The 12,651-nt window shown below is 47.7% G+C and overlaps 1 protein-coding gene across 1 annotated transcript in view; it reads left to right on the top strand.

Moving 5' to 3' along the window:
- Positions 1-1,725: 1,725 nt before the first annotated feature.
- Positions 1,726-12,651, top strand: part of EHD3 (EH domain containing 3) — a 31,128-nt gene continuing 20,202 nt past the window's right edge. The window contains exon 1 of the mRNA XM_081069694.1: positions 1,726-2,595. Coding sequence (XP_080925820.1) covers positions 2,372-2,595 — 224 coding nt within the window. The 5' untranslated portion in view covers positions 1,726-2,371. The remainder of the gene's footprint in view (positions 2,596-12,651) is intronic.

Here is a 12,651-nt window from a genome sequence, read left to right as displayed (position 1 = left end):
AAGAGGCAATCAGCTCTGGAGTTCCAGGTGGGAATTAGGAGACCTGAGCTGTAAGTAGGAAGATTCTAGCCAGCACCCACCTCTGATAATTCCTGCCCAAATCCCTACAGCTTCACTTAGTATACTCTTCCACTTGGGGCTACCAAAGGCACTTCAGCCACACGTTTCAGACTGAACACATCATCTTCTAATGCTAAATCTGCTCTCCCCTGACTCCCCTAATTGATGGAACAGTGTCTCCAACTACCTTCTCCCCTAGAGTAGAATATTCAGAATCATCCTAGACTCTGCCTTATCCTTATTCTCTTTCTCTTATTGCTTACTAAAATCTGCCATTTCTGTGCCATTAAAATTTTATTGAATACGACCTTTTCCCCATCCTGATTACCACTGTCTCCTAAATTTTTGAATAGTGTCCTAGCTGGTCTCTTGGTCTCCAGCTTCTTTTGCTCCTCCAGTCGCTCCCCCAAACTGTTACCAGCATTAGAAGTTTCCCTTGGACCATTAGCCTGCTCTGTTTCCTCATCTGTGGAAGGGAGTGTATGGGAGACAACTGCTTTGGCAAGTACGAGATTTTATCACTGACACAGTTTAGAATGGTGTTAATACAAAGCAGACTGACTTTGACTTGGTTTTATTATTGCTGTCATGTTCCCTACAGACAATGAACCCCTTTTTGCCTACACCTGGCCAACTGTTCCCACCCCCATTCTTGTTGGTATGATTTTGGAGACAATTTGGTCTGCTTCAGAGAGCTGCCATGAAGGTCAAATGGTACAAAGCTCACTGCGAACTTAGGCCAGGCCCCTGCAAATAGCGAACACTTAATTAGTGTTAACAGTGATTAGTAATTACATTATGATTGATTCTTTATCCCCAGTATGATCCCTATATGGGCAAGCAAAGCCATTAGGGCCTAGCTTTAGACACTCCCTTCTACCCCCCTGAACCTTATACTCTAGCCAGCAAAACTGTTTATTCGGCCTTCACCACACCAAGTTCTTCCATGTTCCCGCGCCTTTGCAAATGACCTTTACTCTGGAATGTCTCTCTCTGTAGATTCATCATTTAAGATCCAGCTCACAGTCATGCTTTCTGTAAAGCCTTCCTCAAATTATCCAGACAAAAAGAATGCCTCCTCCCCCGTGGACCCATGGCTCTCAGGTCATGCGTCCTCTGTAAAGTTGGCCTGGACTGGAGCTTCTGGAAGGGAGCCTGTAATTGCTCATCTTTGTGATCAACTTTGTGTCCACAGTCACCAAAATTGGTGAGCCTATAGTACTGGCTCAATACTTGCCGGGCATTTCCTTGTTTTGTTTTGTTTTATTGGAATGAATGAATGAATGAATGAATGAATGAATGAATGGATTGAATGAATGGGAATGGTTTTGATTTTACCCTAGACCCAGCAAAAAGTTTTTAGTGACAGTGCTGGTCGTTTTGTAACCTGGTATTGGACTCTTCTTCCCATCCCTGCTCCCTCTCCCCCCCCCCCAAATATTACCAAATATTAGAGTACCTGTCTTCCTAAGAAATTGGACTCAGTAACTAAAGAAAAGGCCTTTTAAAAGTGGAGTGATGAGCAGGTCATCTCTGTCTTCTCAGCTGTCCCTGAGAGGGCGCTGTTCCCAAATCAAACCTCCCGAGGCCAGGACTGAAATACCAGCGCGTTCCCACGGGATTCAGCATCCCTCCCGCCCCAGGCAGCGGCCACAGCTCCCCAGCAGAGCTCCTGCCCACAAACATGGCTGCGCCCTGCTCGGCTTCTCCTTGCTGGGACCCGCGGGCCGGGCCGGCCTTGCCAGTACTCGGGGACTTCCTCCACGAGCCGGCTTCCTGCACGGCTGGCATTTAAACCTTCGGCTGGGCTGCGGGCTGCGGCTGCGGCTGCTGAGCTGTCCTGGGAGTGGGCAGCGCCGCCGCCTCCTCCGAGCGACCCGGCTTGACAGGAGCAGAGCCGAAGCATCTCCTAACTGGATCCGGGCCGGAGCAGGAGAGGTCTGGGGGAACGCCGGCGTCTAGCACGTTAATTACAGGGGTGACTTTAATTTCCAAGATCGCAACCCTCCTGCCCAACCTAGATATTTTTCCCTCCCTCCGGCCGTGGTTGCTGCATGAAGAAGGGGCTGGGCTTGGTCCCAGGAGCTTGGGAAGAGCACGGTTTCGGCCCCGCGACGTCGCCGCAGGGACCCACGAGCCGCGCGCCCTGGGCATGGTACGGCTGAGCCTGGCGCGCGGGTGAGGCGGCGGCGCCGCTCCGGACTGGCTGGCCCGCCCCGCGGAGCATCTTCCCGAGGAGCCAAGGGCGCCGGGACGCGGGGCCCCGCGTCCTCCTGCCGGAGCTGCGCTCAAGGGGCGAGCGGCAGCCGCGATGTTCAGCTGGCTGGGTTCCGACGACCGGAGGAAGGAGCCGGAGGTCTTCCACACAGTGAGCGAGGGGCTCAAGAAACTCTACAAGACCAAGCTGCTGCCCCTGGAAGAGTATTATCGCTTCCACGAGTTTCACTCGCCTGCGCTGGAGGATGCCGATTTCGACAACAAGCCCATGATCCTGTTGGTGGGCCAGTACTCCACTGGGAAGACCACCTTCATCAGGTGAGCCGGTCCGGGGCCCAGACAGCCCACCCTGCCACCCAGCACGTAGGCCCGCGGTTCACTCTCTCCGGCCTGGGGACAGTCTTCACTTGAGGGCTCTGACGAAATCCGTGTGTGTGTGTGTGTGTGTGTGTGTGTGTGCACCCCCAAAGCTTATCTCACGATTTCATTGTTGGTCCGCCTTCCCATCCTATCTAGTGCCTCTCCTGCTTAGCCCTTGGCTCAGGTGGTCAGTTTGAAGTGTTAATTTTCGGAGCCATCCCTGTTCTTCCCATTCGATGGATAGTGAAACCAAGGCGCAGGAGACACAGTGAGAAAATTCCTGGTCCAAGAGTACCTTATGATCCACAACTAGACAACGACTTGACTTGGAGCTGAGCTGTGCCCCCCACAACCAAATTGAGAAAAAAAGGCGACGGCTTGGCGTGGAGCTGATGGGTTCTTGGGGGGGGGGGTGTAGTGTTCCCCAGTATTCCCCAATTAAAAAAAAAGATTAACAAACTAATATAAAATAATATTGAATGTCAACTATAATTGGGAAAAAAAGTCACAGGGATGTAAAGTACAGCCTAAGAAATATAATCAATAATATTGTAACAACTATGGACAGTGTCAGATGGGTAATAGACTTACCAGGTTATCACTTTGTGAGATATATAAATGTCTAATCAGTACGATGTTTTGTACGCTTGAAACTAATATACTGTATGTCAATGATAATTGAAAACAATTTTTAAATTAAAAAAAAGGTTAAGAAAAAAAAGAGTATCTTATGATGATGGGAGTGCCCTCACTTTTTAGGGGCATGTCTTTCATGGCCAGGACCACTTCCCTTGCCTTTTCAAGGCTTCATCTACTCAAATGGGGCTTTATAGTTGCAGCTGAGGAGGTGGGCTGGGGACCCTGTGGTCCCCTGCCTGGTAGTGCCAGTTGTCTTTTGATCAGTTTCCTTCTCTGAGCAAAACTCCTACACATATCTTTTGAAGACTGGACTGAAGCAGTATCCAGAAACAATGCTTTTTCTTTTCCCTTGTTTGATCTTAATGGCTCAGTAAAAGTCTTTTAGAAGTGGAAGGGATATTGATGGTTGTCTCCTGCAGCCCCTTGACTTGACAGGTGAGATAACTGAGGCATAGAAAGGTTAAATGTATATCCATAGTCATATAACGGGGTAGGAAGCCAACCTGGGATGCTGGTCTTAGATGCATGGGAGGAGATGCTTGGCTGAATGCCTGTACCTTTGAGGATGAGTCATCCATTCCCTTGAATTATAGAATCCTTGGGCTGGAGGGATCCTGAAGAAGTCAGCTTGTCCGCCCTGCATTCAGAGAGGTCTGCATATTGTCCACCAGAGTGATGAGAGTCCTTTCTATCTTTAGAACACAGGCTTCTCTCCAGTCCTCAGTCCACACAACCTTCAAGGCGAGGCCATTTTGCTTGGCCTCATTTACAACCATGGCCAAGCTGTTGAGGGTGCCTGTGCTCCTCCTTTGTGTTGAGAGTCAGGCTCCTACAGTATGGCGATGGCTTTGGTGGTCCCCCAGAGCCTATAATGCTCATCCTCTGCAGGTTTTAAAGCTGGGGTGCTCTTGTTTCCATTCATTGACTGAGCACCTGCAACCTTCAAAGCCCTGTGCTTTGTTTGGCAAGAAAAGCAGCAAAGTTAACAGTCTGGTTACTGATTTTCTAAACACAAATTTTCTGTAATGCTAAGCTTATAACACAAGCCCTACAAGCAGGGCATGCCCCACACTAACATGTTGTGTCTGAACAGAACGCCAGATCAAGTTCGCCCTTGTTGGGCGGACAGCCTTGGGTTCAGCAGCTTTGAGAAGCTGAATGATTTCTGAAGAAGTTTGGTACCCAGGTCGGGGAGTGGAAGGGGGTGGATGGGCGCATTGGCTTTTGGATCTCTTATATTATTAGAAACACAAGGGCCCTTAGCTATGAATCTAATCCATTGCTTCTTAACTTTTTAAAAGATCAATATCTCCTTTGAAAATCTGATGAAAACTGTGGAACTATCTTTAGAAAAATACACATACATCCTTAATCTTGGGGGCCTGAGGGCCGCCTTGGATCTTAGGGTGAGAACCCTGATCTAATCCACCTCCTTTATTTTTATTAAACACCCATTGCTGCCAAAGACATTCCAGAGCTACCTGGGTTCTGTACAAGGTCTCCTTTGTAATCCATGTCGTCCTCTGCCTGGACTGGATTATACCCCATCTGAAGTTCAGGCCATTTCCAGATCCTGCCCTTGCAGAGCTTTCCCTGGTCCCCTGGACATACCTACTAGGTTATTTAGAGCTTCTCCTTCCCATCACATCAGCGCTTACGACTAAGCCTTAGCTCCTGGGCGCCTCACTGGGGGTCTCAGCCACAGGAAGTTCCCATTATACCTTTGCAAACGGAGGGAAGGTGGGAAAAGGCAAGTGTCCCTGGGGGCAGGATCCCTGAGCTGCAGACAGGCTTAAGTGCCTCTTGTTTGAGACACTCCTGGCTTTGCCTGAGTCATGCTGGCTGTTAACTTGGTCTAAGAAAGTGGCAGGGTTGAGTTGCCATAGATTATTGTTATCTGAGGGAAACAGGAAGGCCGGGAGAAGCAGATCCCTCCTCTTTCTTATCTTCCAAGTACAAGAGTTCTCTCTCTTCTCACTCATGTCAGTAACTGAATTTAGCTCATGCATCAAAAGCTGTCTTCCCGTGAGGGAGAGTGAACCAGCAGGGTAGGAGGGATCATAGCACAGGGAAGCCTTCCCAAACTAAATAACATGTTTTCCTTCTTTCTCAGTAAATCCACTGAACAGTTATTTTCTTTAAATTGGAAAATTCAGAGAAGAATAAATTTGAGGAAGAAGAAAAATAATCACCCATTATCCTACAATTCAAGGGAAATGATTTTAAGTATCATATATACACACACACACACAAACACACACACATACACACACATATATTTTATATATATATATATGTATATATATATATATATATTTCCAGTACTTTTAGCTATTTTATAACACAGTTGAGATCATGTCATAATGTAATTTTGTATGCTGACTTATTTCACTTACAGAATGAACATTTCCCATGTAAATTAAAAACTTTTTGTAAGCATTAGTTTTAAGAGCCGCATTACATTTCGCTGTATGTATATGCAATTATTCATTTAACCAGTCTGGTTCCTTTGAATGTTTTAGGTTCTTTCTTCTTCGTTTTCTTTTTTTTCTTTCTTTTTTTTTTTGGTGTTGCAGAATCACTCTGAATATCTCTGTGCATAATATTTTTACACAGATTAGACTGTTTTATCAGAGATTCCCAGAAGTGAAATCACTAAGCCAAAGGCTGTGCAGTTGTTTTGTTTGTTTGTTTTACTTTTTAATTTCGGTATTTAGAGCCATGTTTCTGAGTTGCTTTCCATTGGAATAAATTGGTACAACACCCCTTCCCCAAAGCAAAGAAAGCTCAGCCTGAGGCATCTGGGTACTCAGGTGTATATCTCAGCATGCTTTTGCCTGTCCACCCGCTTCCATCCCTGCTTCTTGCCTTGAGTGTGGTGATTCTTCTCCATCCCCGGCTGAACCCGTGAGGCGTCTTTCTCTCAGGGACGGCCTTTGCTCTTCATTTCCCAGCCCTTGGCCTTTTGCCTCTGGAGTGCCCACCCACTTTCAGTTATATGTACTTGCCGTAGGGTCTATTTCTTTTCTCAGGAAGAACATGCCGAAAAGGACATTCTTCTAACAACTAATTAATGTGCTATGATCTCCGCCTGAAATAACTTCCCTGGCTTAAGGCCCAGCAACCCAGAGTAACAAAATAAACAATAAATTGGCCTGGTGGCTGCTCTCTCCAACACAGGCTGCCTCTTCAGAGTACAGTAGCTCTGTGTCCCTCTGGCCCTGGCAGCCTTTCCTCCTGCCTCTGCTGTTTCTCTCCCTTACTCTTCCTCTCGCTGGCATGCAGCCTCGAATCCCTCCTTCCTTGTACCACTTGGCTCCCAGGTCACAGAGGTGAATAGCTGGTTTCTCCGGGGACTGAGGAAGGCCCAGTGCCCTCATGGGCCATAAGGGAGGTTGGGCTGGACAATGGCGGAACTAAAGTAGAGGACTGGAGGGCCGGGGGACTTGGGGCTGCCAGAGCCAAGCGACCTATGTCCGCACAGGGAGGTCTGGGCTGATCTCAGGGGTCACTGAAGTATGGGCACATAGCAGTGCTGCTGGGTGGGGGTGGCATGGGGGATGCTACTCAACTGGCTCTTTCAACTTCCCCCACTTCTTCAGGGGGCTGTTTGAATCCTCCCCAAAGGTGAGGCAGCATTTGCCTGTGTCTGCGCCATCTCACCTTACTACCTTGGCATTCCCACCGCCCAGGCCTCACCCCAGGCATTACAGCGTCACCATCTCGGGAACAGTGATTGTCTACAAAGCTGAAGTCGCCACCATTCCACGTAGACCCACTGAGCTCTGCAAGGTCTATCCTGCCAGCTACAGTCCCTGCAACACCTCTGTCCTGCCCACCCTTAGGTCAGGAGACATCCTTTTCCTGGCAGGGCTCTGATCTGCTGGTCCCTTAGTGAGGCCGGGTCCACGGGCCTCAGGTCCAGCTTCAGATCTGCATTGAAAGTCAGGTGTGTGGAGGTCATCAGGAGAAGCAGTGATTGGGAGGAGAAGGACCTCTGGAGAAAGGGCTCCATCTCATTATCATTGACATTGGGACCAGGCCATGGAAAGAACACAGCCGGCTCAGCAGAATCCAGGCTCCACCAGATACTGGCCAAGAGACCTTGGTAGCAAGATCTAAACCTCCTGAACCTCAATTTTCTTATCTCTAACATGTGAATAGTAACAACTACCTCATAGCGTTACTCTCAGGATTAGGAGGGGAAAGAACCAAAGTAGCTCCTGTTATGTGCCAGGCACTGTACTTGGGGCTTTATCATTCCCTCTCCTCTTTCTAGCTGATTCTCTAAGAAGAGGCTTTGAGGCTGGCCCTCAGAAGGTGGGGGAAGCCCTTGTCTTGTGCCACGCACAGTTGGGATAAACGGGGAGAGGAAGTGTGTGCTGGGAGGACTGGAGGAGGAGCATGAGGAAGACTCTGTGGGCAGTGCAGGGGAGTGGACTGGGCAGCTGGCCTGTCACAAGGTGGGCTCAGGCAAGGGGAGGCAAGTGGGAGGCTTGACAGTGTGTCTGTCCACTGGTATCCTTTGGGCTGGGATCCCTTCATCCCATGGCAGAGATGGCTGCGCAGGGAACAGTGGTGGAGCACAGAGCTGACTCAGACCTCAGTTGAGCCATAGGGGGTCTCCTTACTCCCTTACTTTGTGTCTCCAGGTACTTTACTGTGTCCCTAAACCCCTGTGGACTCCATTTTAAAGCTGAAGTACCTAAGAGACCAAATATTCAGACATAAAGCATGATACCGATGATACAAGGCAGAAAGTGATATGGCTTTAGAGTTTACTAAAGATATGAATATTAGACCACATCAAAATTACAACTAATCTACAAAATAACCGTCATTGAAAATCACCTAAAATCAGGCTGAACTGAAGCCTTTCAACTAAGGACGTGCAGAAGAAGCCACCTCCAGACTAGTAGGAAGTTCAGAGACGCAGAACAGACTGGTTCCACACCTGCGTGTGACCTTTAAATATCGGGAGGGCTATTTCAGCTGTGGGGGTCCCCCCTCACCCCGTAGAGAAGCAAGAGATCCCAGCCCCAACCCAGTCCAGTGTTCCAGTGCCAGGGAGAGAAGTCTTCATAAATTTTGGTTGTAAAAACCAGCGGACATTATGACTAAGTAAGACTGAAGGCAGCTGCACTCACAGGTGCTCCTCTTAAAAGGAATGCACGTTAAAAGGAATGCATCTGGCTTGAGCGTGTCCTGTACCTCTGGCTGAGCAGAGCTAAGCCGGCACTAGTGACAGGAGGCCTTGGTTCACGGCTTGGCCTCTCAAGGCGCTTCCAAGCACAGCATGGGCAGCAGACATCTGAAGATTTCTTTATTGCTCCCGCTGCTATAAAGGTGGGGCACAGGCTGTGGCTGAAATAGACCCACAATGGATCCTCTCCAAGGTGGTCCTGAGGCTGGCGCCCCCAGTGGCCAGCTTCAAAACGAGCTAAGGCACCCAGCTGCCTCCAAGTATGACACACCCAAGGGGCCGATTGGGCAGACACCAGAGTCCTGCTGAGGCAGATCCTGCTCCATAGGGTCAGCCGCTGCACAACAACTCTTCCACTGTAGTCAAGGCCAGTCCTCACAACCAGTGAGCCCAAGGGTCAGTCCCTCACACTGATGTGCAATTATCAACCAAGGCTCAACAACAAGAGGAGGGCACACACAACCCACACAAGGGACACACCTGGAGCGTGTGGCTCAGGTGACCAGAAAGACTGCACCACTGAACCCCCACAGCACACCTACTACATAAGGCCACTCTACTAAGACCCAAAGACATAGCAGCCCTACCTAATACATAGACACAAACAGAGGGAGAAAGACAAAATGGGGAGACAAAGAAACATGTCCCAAATAAAGGAAGAGAACAAAGCCCCAGAAAAAGAACTAAGTGAAATGAAGATAAGCAATCTATCAGATGCAGATTTCCAAACACTGGTAATAAGAATGCTCAATGATCTCAAGGAGAACTTCAGCAGAGAGATAAAAACCATACAAAAGAACCAGTCAGAAATAAAGGATACAATAATGGAAATGAAGAATATATGACAGGGGATCAACAGTAGATTAGATGAAGCAGGGGATCCAAACAGTGATGTAGAAGATAAGGTAGCAGAAAACACCCAACCAGAACAGTGAAAAGAAAAAAGAATCCAAAAAATTGAGGAGAGTTTAAGGGGCCTCTGGGACAATAATAAGCATACCGACATTCACACAATAGGGGTACCAGAGGAAGGGGTACCTTCTTCTGGTAACTTCATACAATAGGGGTACCAGGAGAAGAGAGAGAGCAAGGAATTGAAAACCTATTTGAAGAAATAATGACAGAAACTTCCCTAACCTGGTGAAGAAAATAGACATACAAGCCCAGGAAGCATAGAGAGTCCCAAACACAATAAACCCAAAGAGGCCAACATCAAGACACATCATAAATAAAATGCCAAAGGTTAAATACAAAGAGAGAATCTTAAAAGCAGCAAGAGAAAAGCAGTTCATTACCTACAAGGGAGCTCCCATAAGACTGTCAGCTGATCTCCCAACAGAAACTTGGCAGGCAAGAAGGGAGCGGCAGGGAATATTCCAAGTGATGAAAAGCAATGACATACAACCAAGATTGCTGTACCCAGCAAGGCTGTCATTTAGAATAAAAGGAAAAATAAGGAGCTTTCCAGACAAGAAAAAGCTGAAGGAGTTCATCACCACCAAACCAGTATTACAAGGGATCTTAGAGGGACCTCTGTAAGATATGAGGGGGATAATAGATGGGTGAAAGGGGAAGGGATTAAGAAGTACAAGTTGGTTGTTATACAGTAGTCATGGGGATGTAGGGTATAACATAAGGAATATAGTCAAGAATATTGTAATAACTATGTATGGTGCCAAATAGGCACTAGATCTATCAGGGTGAGAGATGGGAATGAGGTTTGGAGCAGGGTGAAAAAGGTGAAGTATAGTCCCGGGATGTGGAGTACAGCATAGGGAAGATAGTCAATGGTATTGTAACAGCTATGTAAGATGTCAGAGGGGTAGTAGCTTGGGGGCTGAGTTATCACTTTATGAGGGGTTTAAATGTCTAACTCTTACATTGCTTTGTACACCTGAAACTAATAGAAAGATTTTTTTAAAGATATGAAAATTAAGAGCTATTCAGATTTAAGGCAGGTTGGAGTGAGGTGGGAATTAATTAGTTAAGGCTTCACGGGGAAGGCATTGGGACTGGATTGGTACAGTAGGTGGAAATGCACTTAGTACTTACAGACAACAATGAGGTATTTGTTTTCTCTAATTCTTGTCTTTGTCAATATGAGCAAATGTCTGGTGCAGCCTTTGCTTTCCCCAAACTTATGGATATCATCACAAAACCTTTACTCTGTCCCTGTGAGCAAGTTAGAAACCAAATATTATCCCCATTCTATACAGCTAAGCCAGTGGGCTATTGGTAGGTTTGCCCAAGGTCACATCTGTGATGGAACAGACACTCATGAAGGTGTATTCCCCCACTGAGCTGAGGCAGAGGGCCCAGCCCACGACAGCACTATTTGTACAGCCTGGTCCCTTTGCTCCCCTGCCACGGGTGCTGTCCCAATGGCAGCCTGAGGTCTGGCCCACCATTGCATAGATGGGTACCCTGGAGGCAGACTGGGTTAAGATTCTTGGCTCCATGCCTTACCCTGGTTGCTTAGGTCACTAGTAAAGCAGACCACATGCTTTGATTGCCAGGCAAGCAGGACACACAAACACACACACACACACACACACACACACACACACACACACACAAAACAAAACGAAAAGGAAATGTCATAAAATACTTTACTGAAGACAAAAATGCAGAAAAGTAGACCTCATGGGAAAAATCAAAATTGTGTTGGACTTCCTTACACCTATTTTATGGTTTGAATATTTATTTATTTGCATTGGATGGCGGGGTCAGGGGCAGGGGGCACACCAAAATCTTTTCAGCTCTTAGTGCCACTAAATATTTTCATTTGGCCCTGAACTTAGGCAACCTATATCTCAATTTACTCCACTGCAAATCTGCACGCTGCCATCTCACATGCTTGTAGGACATTCAGTGGACTAATCCAGGTAAAGTTCCCAGAACAGTACCTGCCACACAGCAGCTGTGTCCCTCCTTATCCTTGTGGGTCCCCATCTCAGCCATTCCCACTCAGGCTCGAATTAATTTTTCTTTGTCTCTGCTGCTGTGGGAATGGTTTTGCCTAGCAACAGAGGGGATCTGTATCACTTCCCATTGAGAAGCAGTGATGAGATCCCCAATAGGTTGTTTTTTCTGGACACAGTAGTAGCTTTGTTAAGGGGGCACTTGGTGCTGCAAGCCATACCCAAATGTCCCTGGGAATTTACCCAGATCCAGTTCTTTGCTTGGTCTGACTGTCCCTAAACATGCTGGTGGCTTCTCCAGACCCATGTGTCGTCAGCAAGTTTGGGGTCATGTGGGTTTAACCTAAAGGGTAGGACAGCAGGCCCTGCCTCCAGACCTTGCTCGGGCCAACTCAGGCTGCGGCTCTAGAATATCCCAGGAAGTGGCCCTGCTGTGCTGGGAAGCGTCATTCTTTGTTCATCCGCTAGTACAGTGCAACTCTGAGGGGTGGAATCCGAGACGCTTGGGTCAGGAAGATACCTCATCATTGCCATTTGGCCCTTTTCAGGCTGGGCGTGATATCCACCACCCCACTTCTGTCTCAGAATTCTCACTTGCCATGCACCTTGCAGGGACCTGGTTAGGGCTTCTCACCCAGGTGCTGACTGGGGCAGGTGCTTGCAGCACACAGGCAGAATGGATGGGATTTCCCAGGCATGATGTTGATTCTCATGAAACTCTTTCCCAGGGGAATCTGGCCCTCCTATTTTTAAGTCCCAAGAATGTCCTTTTAGAGCTAGTGGGCCTGGGGCCAGCTCTGGTCACCCAATAGCAACAGTTTTGCATGCCATACACCACTTATTGAGGCCTAGATATGAACCCCAAAGACAGATGTGTATGGAGATGAGTACATCGCTGGATTTGTGGGCCCCAAAGCCTAACCTTTTCCCCAAGGGCTGGGCTCCGGCCAGCCTCCTGCCAAAGCATATTCCTTTGTGGTCTTCTCCCATTCCTCATTCTAGTCCTATGTGGGGCTCAACCTTTTCATATTTCCTGGTCTAGGGGAATGTAAGGCAGGAAAGGAGTCAGTAAGTGTAATGGTTAGGAGCATAAATTATCAAATCCAAGTGCCAGGTTCAAATTTTAGTTCAGCTATTTACTGATTGCATAACCTGGGCTAAATTGTTTAACCTCTGTCTCCTCTTTAAAATGGGGTGCTAATCTAGGTGCCAGGTACTGGTTTAAGTGATTAAGATCTGTAACTAATTTAA

This window comes from Rhinolophus hipposideros (assembly GCF_964194185.1).
Source record: "Rhinolophus hipposideros genome assembly, chromosome: 12".
NCBI lineage: Eukaryota > Metazoa > Chordata > Mammalia > Chiroptera > Rhinolophidae > Rhinolophus > Rhinolophus hipposideros.
This window is presented reverse-complemented; position numbering and strand designations above follow the sequence as displayed.